The sequence below is a fragment of the Osmerus eperlanus genome, chromosome 28 (assembly GCF_963692335.1).
Source record: "Osmerus eperlanus chromosome 28, fOsmEpe2.1, whole genome shotgun sequence".
NCBI classification, from domain to species: domain Eukaryota; kingdom Metazoa; phylum Chordata; class Actinopteri; order Osmeriformes; family Osmeridae; genus Osmerus; species Osmerus eperlanus.
The window spans coordinates 5197710-5209256 of record NC_085045.1 but is presented as its reverse complement, the minus strand read 5'-3'; the positions used below and the strand labels follow the sequence as shown (position 1 = coordinate 5209256).

The 11547-nt window shown below is 50.2% G+C and overlaps 1 protein-coding gene across 1 annotated transcript; it reads left to right on the top strand.

The window, feature by feature from the left end:
- The first annotated feature begins 218 nt into the window (after positions 1 to 218).
- On the top strand, positions 219 to 10027 carry kiaa0825 (KIAA0825 ortholog). Its single transcript, XM_062454083.1, has 4 exons — positions 219 to 675; positions 3529 to 3656; positions 9024 to 9192; positions 9380 to 10027. The coding sequence occupies exons 2-4, from the start codon at positions 3535 to 3537 to the stop codon at positions 10025 to 10027; spliced, it is 939 nt and encodes a 312-aa protein (XP_062310067.1). The 5' UTR covers positions 219 to 675; positions 3529 to 3534.
- Positions 10028 to 11547: the final 1520 nt, after the last annotated feature.

Below are 11547 nucleotides of genomic sequence, written 5' to 3'. Positions count from 1 at the left end.
ATACCTAATAATGAATCCATTTAATGTTTAAAGTAACGTATAATAATTGTATTATTAAAATATTTAAACACATTTTATAACACCGTAATGAACACAAATACACGTAAACGTTGGAATGCTGACAAATATGAATACGTTTCCCCTTTATCTTCTGATATTGGACTTTTCCAGTATGCGGAAGTAATGTAGAGGTTGTTTCCGGGTGGTTGTTAGAGACGCTTTCTGTTGTGCAGGGAGGCGAGTTCACTGGTTATATTGTATCAAGATATCAGGTTTGAGTATTGACTGTGAACAAACGTGCGCTCTTTTTGAGAGATGTGTACCTTCCCGGCTGCACTGCAGGCTGTTTACTAGATGCGTTTTAGGTTTAAGACGCTGTATTGATACCCCTTGCGTATCACCTGTAAAACAGCCCTTTAATCCCTTTGAGGTCTTGCAGCCGTAAACAAAACATAAACGTTTATGCTAAATCTGAAGGCGTGTTTAGTAATGCATTATGTTATGCTATGGAATAGATGAGATAATCCGTATGTTTCGTAATTTAATGTAATAGGCTATCATGCGTCAGCCTTAGGTCTAAATACATATATTTTGGGGAAAGATTGTTTACAAACAATCCTTATTACCTAAAGGACTTGAAAAACACAGACTGAAAAGACTGTCCAACTTAAACAGGTATGTAGCCTATACCATGATATTTAATCCTTAGACAAAACGTTTAGTTAAAATCATTTGCTAAATATCACCCTAAATGTATATTAATTACGTATGTATGTTACCCCAGTGTCATCAACATGCTAAAAAGTGTTACATCATTGTTTTATGGTTTAATGGTAGGATATAAATTATTAATAAAATCAGGAACAGGTGATTTCTACAGAGGTTAGTGGATGTGGCAAAATCCCATTAAGTTTTTTCTTCTTTAAGAAAAAAAGAATGACCATCCACATTTTATTGATGGGCCTCATCTCTCTTGTATATGGCAGTTTACCTTGCAATAACCTTGTAAGAATGATGACATGTTAGAATCTACATGTATGTTGTTATTGAAGGTACAGTAATACCATGAATCTACACTTTAAGCTAAATATTTCAATTGCAACATGGAATCAGAATCAGACTAATGTGAGTTGATAATTGACAGGTTTCCTCAGCTCTTTACATTCATTTGCTTTCTGATTTGTGGTAAAACAACCTTTTGTAGGCTACCAGCAGTGATATCATTTAGGGTTGATAAAATTAGACCCGATGAACATTAGTAAATATTGATATTTGTCCTGTTTTCATTATTGGCTCTCATACTAGTGACACTGACATTTTACTTTACTGTATAGGCTAATTCCTCATATACCAGCATGTGCCTTTTAATCAATTTATAGTTCAGCTTGAGGTAAATAAAATTACAGCACGTTTCCTGTTCAAGGAAAATGTGCGAAAAAGTGCTAGGTCTGGCACAGTAGTAGTGATACACGTTGCTACACATTGAGAGCCCAAATGAGATCACTCACCGACATGCTTTGACGTTAAAAGTGTGTACCTCTTCAATTTATTATGTTTTCTCAGAATGGAATGTCTGTGTCCTCTTTAAAATAATGTTGACTTTGACTTGACATGCTCTAAGTGGCTTTAAAAAGTCTACCAGGGGATGAGGGTTGCTAAATATTTCAGTGGAAAACTCATTACTCCGAATAGGCCTGTGGTAGCCTAGCGGTAGAGATAGACCTCGGCGGAGGGAGAGAGGAGCTTCGCCGTAGCCTCCCTCTTAGTCTCTCGCTCACCGTACGCCCTCAGTTATCTCAGTAGCAGCAGTCTAAAACACACTGGGGCTCCTCAACATCTGCTTTCAAAGTAGCTAATGACAAGACAAAGGAGACGGGCTGCCTCTCTCCTGCTAATGAGGCCCTGTGTGGAGACGGAACGATCCCGACTCTCTCTCTCTCTCCCCCACAACTCTCCCGTGTGCCGCGCCGCACACAGGCAGCCATGCGCACACAAGCTGGGTGCCGCTGCATCGCCGGTGTGAACGAGCACCAAGCGCACACCTGTGTACACACACACACACACACACAAGGGGCTATTTCTCACACGTACAATATAACACACACACACACAGACAGAATGACAGGCAGACGTTGTTATCGTCAGGGAGACATACTGTACAGACCCCCCCACACACACACTCACACACACACACACACTCCCTGTATAATTAGACTGCCGAGACCCTAATCCCTCGATTGAAAAACCTCCACGTTTCCAGAGAAGTGGCTTCATAAACTGCCTCCCAGACAGTGGCACCGAGGCAGGGCGATGATGGCGGCTGGTGGGGGGGTGGGTGGGGGGGTGGGGGGGGGGGGGGTGGGGGGGGGTGGGATAATAAAGCACAAGCTTAACTGTGGAGACTTTCAAATGAGGAAAATAATATTTGTCCAGCTGGACAGCCCTCCCTTTGTGCAGGATAAATGAATGTTGAGCTTTCTGTCTGCCATGTCAGGGAGCTACGGCGAGCTGTTTGGAGTTTGACAGGGATTATTAAAATCACAGCAGATGAAGGGGCGAAGAGTGTGAGAAAGCCAAATTGACACTGACACTCTCCATTACATTCCACTTGACTCATGATGACGGTATTGATACGAGGCCCTGTCCTTACGGCGCCGACGCCGGGATTGGCTGTTAGGGAAGGCGTTAAGCACCGGGAAGGTTCCAGAAGGAGAAGTGCAGAGATGGGTTGTTTTTGCTTAGAGCCTGACAGAGAATCTCCATCCTTATTTATATGTGTATGTTAACTGGTTGTAGTGTCACTGGATGTGTAATGGGAAAAGGCCAGGCAATGCATTTTTATCGGCGGGCTTCCGACTGTAAATGGAATATCTGATGAGAGGGAGGGGAGGGGAGGGGCGGAAAATATGTTTTGTTGATAACGAGCTTCCTCTTGTTTCAGGCGCAGTTGATTTACAGCTCCTGATAACAATCGCGTTTGAGGAGAAATCAAATTACCATGTCTCATATGCTTTGTGTGTGGGGTGGGGGTGGGGGGGGGGGCGTGCACGCACAGGCATGTGCATGTGTGGGTCTCTGTGAAAGAGACAGCGGATTTGGTCTATTCATTGGCTCTTTCCACTGGATATGCGATTTCAATGTGGTCTTTCCTTCATCTCATTTCCTTCATTGTGTTCGACGGAATTCATCGGACACAGCTATGTTGCGCTTTTTCCTCTGTGTGCCTCTTATATGGTGCCAAGTAGCACATGTATATAGATAGCATGTGTCATCTTTGTGTGAATGTCGTCTTTTTGTGTGGGAACAGGCCTATCCAAATCCGTTTCTTTATTTGTAATTTGTCCGTTTTACAGTCTTACATCCTCAATCAACGGCGGATAACAGGCACGCCAAACGTTCCCCACACCAGACTGTACAAATAATTGATGGGTTCTTGTTAGCTTAACTGGCACCATCCATGGAATCCCCTCCATGGGCATTGTGGGTGAGCCAGCAGGTGCCTGTACTGACCTGGCCTCTGTGCTCCAGGGCAGGATGGAGTGGCTTCCCCAGGACCATGCCTTCGTGGAGCTGCTTCCTCCTGGGGTGCCCAGCGAGGGGGACCTCCAGCAGCTGCTCAGGGACACGGAGGACAAGCTGAAGCTCAACGCCTGCAGGTTAGTGTCTGACACTGCTGCCCTTTCGCTCTCTCTCTCTGTCTCTCCTGCTCTCTCCCGCTCTCTCTCACTCTCTCTCTCTCTCCCGCTCTCTCTCTCTCTCTCTCTCTCTCTCTCTCTCTCTCTCTCTCTCTCTCTCTCTCTCTCTCTCTCTCTCTCTCTCTCTCTCTCTCTCTCTCGCTCTTTCTGTCTCTGTCTCTGCCTCTTTCTCAGAAGGCTCCATCTGGCTCTATCTATCTCACACACACGTACACACAGGCACACACACACGCACACATGAGCATAGAAAATGTGGGCCTGAAGAGATTCAAACCTTGTCCTTGGCCATTTTGAAAAGTTATTGATTTTAATTCAGAATGTCTCACAAATTCATTCAACTTTATTCATTGAGTACTTTTAGCTTCCTAGAACATCCTGCATTTGTGATTTCTCATTGTTATGAAAGTTATGCATTCATTCATGAATACAATGCAGAACAAATTGGCACTGTGTTACTATGCACAGGTCTTTACAAAGTCTGCAAATCTATCAGGTTTTCTAGTTACTAAAAGCATATCATAAAGAAAAGGATCTTTTATAGTCTCTTTTGTGAAACAACTTCATCAGAGACAGATCAAAGAAGGTGAGCTTTTATCAAACATCTCGGGTTAGCGTCTATACAGGACCAGGTCATTGGTCACACTGCTAAGCTTTGTTTCATCAAGAACATACCGTACACGTGTCGCTACAGAAGTGTGGGAGAACTCACTTTCTTCTGCAGTTTAATTGAATCTACGACGCCAGGCACCGTCTGAATGAGTTATTCGAACCATGAAAAGTCATCACACAATGACCCTCTGCAATCTGTTTCTCCTCTGAGTACTCTAAGTGTCCACATTCCCAATCAGAGTGATCATACGCCTTGATAACACGAGGTGTAGGGTTCAAGGGGTTTGATGAAGTCGCGCAGGCAGGCCCACTGTGCTACCATTTAGTATTTCTCTCTCTCGGTGTGAACGGATGGCCAAGAGGAGCAGGACGAGGTGATCTCTGGAAGTGGGAGAGAATGAATGAGACCCGAGTGGGGAAAAAAGAGAGCGAGAAATCTATATTCCAGCGCTTTTATCCTTTGTGCCATGGAGGACGGAGGATGAGGGACAAGCTAAATGTGGCGAGGGGAACAAAGCCTCTCGCTCCGGGCGCCATTAGCATCCCCGGGCCTCATCCCTCCATCGTCACCCCATCCCTCTCTTTTTCCTCTCCAAATGGGCACGTGGTAATTGAAGAATCCACATCTTGAAACGAAAACCCTTGGGTAGGTAATTCAAGGCTTATTACTGAAGGCCGGGGACATTTTTCTGCTTTCTAAGCATTAAAGGGTTATTTTGTGTTCTCGCGAAGACAGGAGAGGGATAACCATTATGAGAACAAAGGGCCGGATAATGGAGAATTGCTCCAAAAATAAGGCAACCCTCCTCTGGGGCTGTTCCACTGGTCAGTCCTTACTGGATTCATCTCCAGACAGTTTGAGTGGCGGCTGTCGGATGTTCTGGAAGCGTGCGACGCCACTCTTTTACCTCAACTAGGGTGGGCTGTAGACACACACGCGCGTGTACAGTCACACACACACGCGCGCCCTCTCGCTCACACTCGCTCGCAGCGCACGCGCGTGTGCATGCGCGCCACATGCGCACAGGTTCACCTGCTGCCTAATCCACTTATCAGTGTCTGGGACAAATTACGGAAGAGGAGGAAACAGGGAAAGGGGAATGAGAGGGAGAGAGAGGGAGAGAGAGGGAGAGAGAGGGAATGAGAGGGAGAGAGAGGGAGCGAGAGAGCTGCCCACTCCTGTGAAGGCTTTAACCTCTTTTAAGGGTCAGAGTGGCTGGCCTGCTCCCAGCTCTCAGATGTCAGAGATTTGCCTAAGAGCCGCTCCCTAATTGAAGGAGATTAAGATAGGCTGACAACGGTGCCCGGCTCCCCAAATTGAAATGCTGTAATCCATTAGATTTCATCAGATGGGACACTCGCGGAGGCCACCAGGAAACGGGCCCTAATGAAGTGTCAGTGGCGGCCAGGCGAGTGCAGACAGACCTCGGGTTTCTCGCTGGCACGGAAATGGCTCTCAGTAGCTGCCTGCCAATCTAGCTCAGAGTACATGAGTGCTCTGTATGTACGCGGGGCGCGGAATTCAGTTGGAAGCGTGTGCGCGACTGTGGGTGCGGGTGTGTATTTGATGTCACTCGCACGGTCACGAGTGTGTGTGTGTGTGTGTGCGTCTGTGCACGCCTGACTGTGTGTAGGGGCTGTGTGTGTGTGTATTTGTGGGTTTGTCGGCACGCACAAGAGCGCGTGCGCCGGCGCGCGTGCACGGATCCGTGCGCGTGTACAGGCGTGTGTGGTCTGCACATGCAGCCTCCGTATCAGTGGCTGGGCGGGGGCTACCGAGGAGGGCAGTAAGTGGGCCACAGGCGGGGCTGGACGGGGGGGAGATCTGTTTCTGCCTGTTCACTGAGTCCCATTCATCCCCTCTGTCCGCGTAGAATGGGCCTCTTTGATGGGGCAGGTATTGGGTTCTCAGGTGGCTGGGCTGGCGCTGGCCGGGGCTGGGGCTTATTGTAAAGGGATCTCCTGCTGCCCCATCCATGCTCCCCCTCTCTCATTCTCTCTCTGCCTCTCTCTCTCCCTCTTGTCTTTCTGCCTCTCTGTTTCCCTCCCTCTCCTCCCTCCCTCTCTCTCCTGGAGTGCCGCAGACAGCCAGACCCACGGCCCACCCACACTAAATTAATTCTGACAAGGAACTTAAGATAACGTCAAAGCGCTGACTAATCTCAGGATTGGGTTTCTGTAAGTCACGGAGCTGTGAAATATGCCATCATATCTAATAAAGGCCTCCTCCGGTCGCCCCCCCTGCCCCCCTCATCCCCTCACTCCCTCTCCTCTGTAGGGGTGGAGGGCTGTCATCCGATGTCTGGCTAGACCTATCGGGAAAACAATTAGGTTTCATCTGGTGTGAGGGGCGAGGGGGGGGCGGGGGGTGGGTATGATTGACATGTTTGTTGAGGGACCTGAAGAAGCACTTCCTGAACTCATCTGGCTGGGGCTTTTGTTTCGGTTGAACCTCGACCGTGTCCATTGTGGCTTCCCTCCTTTTCGGATCGACCGGGGCTTTCTTCGGAGTCTTCCTCCTTTCTTCCGAACCACTGTCTTTCTCCTGCATTCTGTCCTCCACTCCTTCTATCTCCGGGGCGCTGAGCCGCTGGGTAAAAAGAACGTAGGCGGGGCTGAGGATAATCCTGCAGAGTTGATTAGTCCCCAGGTAGTAGACTGGCCTCAGAGCTGCCCCAGCCGCCGGACCATCCGCCCCCCCCCTCCCCGGCCGCAACCCAGGTCTTTCACACGGTACGTCTTAACGCGGACCTGCAAAGGTGGCTTCATTAAAAGCGGCAAAGTGGAAAAAAAGGGTTTCGATTGAGGAACACCAAAATACACCAGCTCTGTTCTGTGGAGAGCTTGCTGTCTTAATACTTGAGAGAGTCTTTTCAGAGCTACATCCTTCACAGCTTTACACCCAATATGTCAGCGAGTCAACGGAATGGTGTAGCCTTTTAAACCTTTGAATAGACGTTCTTGGTAGAGTATCGGAGGGAATTACGAGAATACAAAGGATACAAAAATACTGAATTGAATGTGAATGTATACATACATATTCAATGTACAGTATACAGTAGTGCAAATACCGACATGTATTGTAAGTGCAAACATAAGTATACAAGCATCATAGGATGGAAAAAGTCGGCCATTTTGTGATGGAACTTTGTCTGTCTGAGCAGTTCCCAGCTGGCTCAGGTCACTAGTCACCACTCTGTCATGGGAAAGCAAACTCACTCTTGTGTGTCTTGGCTGCGGTTTTAGGCGTGGACAGTGTGTGCCCAGGTACGACATGCGAGACAGCGAAGCCGCGTTTAACGACACAAGTAATGACATCGAGAGGCGTTCACGCGTGGGCACGTCAGGGGGGGGGGAGGACAGGCGGGGCGGGGCGGGGGCGGGGATGATGGTTTTATGAAGTCGTGATCCAGGCTGGAGCGAGCCACAGATGGGAGTCCATTTAAGACCGGCTGTCTGTATAAAAGCCTTGGGAGGAACAGGCACACGTTCGCATTTAAGTGCCACATTAAACACGCTTACTCTGGAAGCCCATCTTTTTCTTTCTGTTTTTTGCGACGGCGGCGGGCCGTTTCGTCCAATGTCTCACCGTTACACGACAAAAAATGTGAACAACCTCTCGAAACCTGTGTTTTAAAGCCCTGAAATGCACTACAAACGTGTTCGAGTTGTGCGGAATTAAAGATTATATTTAAACAAGACTGTACTGTACAAGTGTTGTAGGTTAAGGTCACACATGCAGTCCCCCTGCACATCACAGCAGAGCACAGCCGAACCACAGGCGATCCATCACCCCCCGCCTCCCTCTCCTCTGCGCGGTTACGCACAGCACAACACATCGCCCCGGTTAGCGACAGAAAGCGAGTGTTCTGCAAAATATGAACATATGCAGCGTTTAATCTACTGAGATTTCAAATTCAGGTTGTTAGTCAGTCTGTAACATTTTTATGCCTCGTGTACCCTTGCACCCCCCCCCCCCACCCCCCCCCCCACCCCCCCCCCACCCCCCAACGAATGTGTGTCACATAGAAGCGGCGTTTAATGTCCCGTCATTGAGAGACATCTGGAAGTGTGCATGTCCTCAGAGCAGGCAGGAGGCTCTTTATAGGCCTAGGGGAGGGAGAGCGGTGTGGTGGTAAAATAAAACTGCTCCTCTCTCTATCGCTCTCTCTTTCTCTCCATCTCGTTCTCTCCCTCACACACACACACACAATTATCTGTGCATATCCACTCTCTCTCTGCCTCGTATAAACACACACATCGCAGACACACACACACACAACCACATGGGCATTGCATTGATTTGCATGGAAACTACAAAACATGGCGAGCCTGAGGATGTCATTTCTAATCTGTCACATTAAAGGGAAGACAGAATAGCTGATGCCGTGTGTGTGTGTCTGTGTGTGTGTATGTGTGTGTGTGTGTGTGTGTGTGTGTGTGAAGGAGAAGTGACACACACAGAGTTGCATCTGAGTTAGACGTCCCTAACACCACTTCTTACCCGACACACACACACACACACACACACACACACACACAGGGTAGGCACAGGATTCATTGATGTCTCAGTTCATTACTGCTGATGTATCTCTCAGTGTGTGCTACGTGTGTGTGTGTGTCACGACGTTGCGGGGAAAGCGAGGGGGTGTGTTTCGGTCGGCGGCGGCTGTTTGCGGGAGGTTCATTGTGAGTGACACGTGCCCCTGTCTCTGTCAGTATTGAGCAGAGTGTGAAGGAGCTGCAGGTGAAGATGGGAGAGGCCTGGGTGGGGGAGCGCTCTCCCAGCCCCACAGAATGTCTGCATTGGTTCAGTCCACGGAACCCCGCCACGGCCAGGCCTGTCGCCACGGGACACCAAGAACTCCTGGACTTCCTGAAAGCCCTGGTAATGCTTCCTGTTTGATTATGATGGCACTGAAGAGTTGGATTTCACTTTGTTTTAATGTATACGAGTGAAAAGTAATAACTGGCAATGCATTATTCAATGTATCCACTATATTGACGCGTATCGACCCCCTGCTGCTGTGCGTTGACAAAAGACATGATAAGGAGGTCCCTCGCTCTCTCCACAGCTACAGTACCTGAGCTCAGAGGAGGAGGGCAGAGAGGATGCCACCCTCCACCTGCTGCTCAGCCTCTCCTCCCAGTGTGGGGTCGCCTTCCCCACCGCTGCCCCCGCCCCAGCCCCGCCCGTCAACCTCCTCCGGGACGACTCGGCCCTGGAGGTCCAGGAGGCCTGGGACGACGTGCGATCCCGCCTGCGACGCCACATCCTGGGCCGGCTGTCTCCCGGGGGGCCCTGTGGCATCGGCGTGGCCCCGAGGATCCAGGCCCTGCAGCAGCTGTGCTTCCTCCTCCCCGAGGCGGAGGTGCTGGGCCTCTACCAGGGCCTGAGGAGCCAGGCCGTGCTGGGCCAGCTCCGCGCCGCCCTCGCCCCCGCCCCCGGGGGGGCGACGGGCTTCTCCAGGCTGGAGGAGGGGCTCCGGCGGGCCGCCCCGCCGCTGACCCGGGCCCTCGGAGAGGAGCTCCACGTGCTGAACGGCGTGGCGGAGCCCCACGCCATCCTGGGGTTCCTGAACGCGGCCTACCTCGGGACCCTGGCCCGGGAGCTGGAGGCCGCGATGGAGAGGGAGTGCGACGTGGCTCTGAACGAGAACACGGCGCCTCGCAGCAAGGCCAGGAGGATCTCGGCCAGGGCCAAGGCCTCTGTCGGTCAGTGACGCTTCCTCCTTTGCTGCTGCGTTCTCCCATCTCACTCTTTCTGCGTCTCTCTCTCTGTACCTCTCTCTATCTCTCTCTCTCCCTGTCTCACTCTCTCTCTCTCCGTCCCTTTCTCCCTCTTTCCAGTAGGCTCTCAGACCTTGACTTCTTGTACATTCATTTCATTTCTTTTTGATATGTCACATTTGTGAGGGTCGTGAAGCCGTCTTGTGTATGTGACTGCAGACTGCGAGAAGGTTTCTTTTTGTGAGAGGACAAGGATGAGGAGCAAAGTGTAATTATGAACCGGAGCAAGGCTTTGTCGTAGAATAGTAACATCTCCAACATTTCAAAATTAACCCTGAAAAGGAATGCGTTTGTATGGAATGGACTGGAAACTTATTTAACGTGAATATCTGGATGGGAGAAATGACACTACTCTCTGTTTCCCCTCCCCCCCCCCCCCCAGAATGGATATACATAATTTTGGAATGAAACACCTCAATAGTACACAGTCTACAAACTGTATTGCGCTTGAGTGGTATGATTTGAGGGGAAGGAGTGATGTTTCGTAGGCGGCACGGAAGAATATCATGTGTCAGTCGTGATAGTTCTCCCCCCCCCCCCCCCCCCACGCTCTCTCTTTGGTTCTGATTGGCCTATTTACGGGTTGCCGAGGGTAAGGATTCTCAATAAAAAAACGAAAGTGCACGCTATTGTTTGCTTTGGGAAACGGGTGCATATGTCAAACACTCCCTGTGGGAGGGAGACGAGTGATTCTACATCTGCCACTCTTCTATAAAAACACAGCCGCCTCTCATCCCTCTCTCCCTCCCTCCCTCCCGCCCGCCCTCCCTCCGCCCCCTCCCTCCATCTCTCCTCCTCTCTTTCCCTCTCCTTAAACGCGAGATGAGAGGGAGGCAGCTGGGATAATTGGCCATGCGTCAGTTAGGCTGTTTGATGGCGGAACGTGGCGCGCTACACACCGACTCACCAAACCGTCAAATGTAGCACCGGAGGCAGAACACGCCACCGAAGGGAGCTGGGGGGCCTGCGCTGAGGAATGGTGGGAAATCTGCGTCGGGCTTCGCCCCGCGCGTCTGACGGCGGTCCCCGCCGCCACGCGGCCAGATTAACCCCCGTGACAGAGTCATTGTTTAACACTCCCGAACCCAAACACCACAGATCGTACAGCCTAACCATGCGCATCGTGGCTGATTTGACTGGATGTTGGTGGCGGCGTATGTGCATAATTAGATTCAGCATTTACACAACAGGCGGGTTTTTTGTCTTTAGATGCTCCATGGCACGGTGAGCAACGCAGACGACTGTCTAGACAATTACGGCAGATGAGAGTGAGCCGCGTAGATCCACTCTGTTGGCCCGCTCCTCTGCAGACATCACAGGAATCCTCAGACTCCTGTTCTCCTCTGTGCTGCGGTTTTTGTTTATTTTCTCTGCTCTGGTGCCGAATTTCCTTTGCCGTCTCTGCGTGAGTGTCTCTCTCTGTGTGTGTGTGTGTGTGTGTGTGCGGGGGTCT

Excerpts from the sequence above, each read along its gene's own strand:
- kiaa0825 (XM_062454083.1), top strand. The coding sequence starts at position 3,535 with ATGGAGTGGCTTCCCCAGGACCATGCCTTCGTGGAGCTGCTTCCTCCT. Across the intron at positions 3,657-9,023 it reads CTGAAGCTCAACGCCTGCAG|TATTGAGCAGAGTGTGAAGG; the intron begins GTTAGTGTCTGA and ends TGTCTCTGTCAG. Across the intron at positions 9,193-9,379 it reads TGGACTTCCTGAAAGCCCTG|CTACAGTACCTGAGCTCAGA; the intron begins GTAATGCTTCCT and ends CTCTCTCCACAG.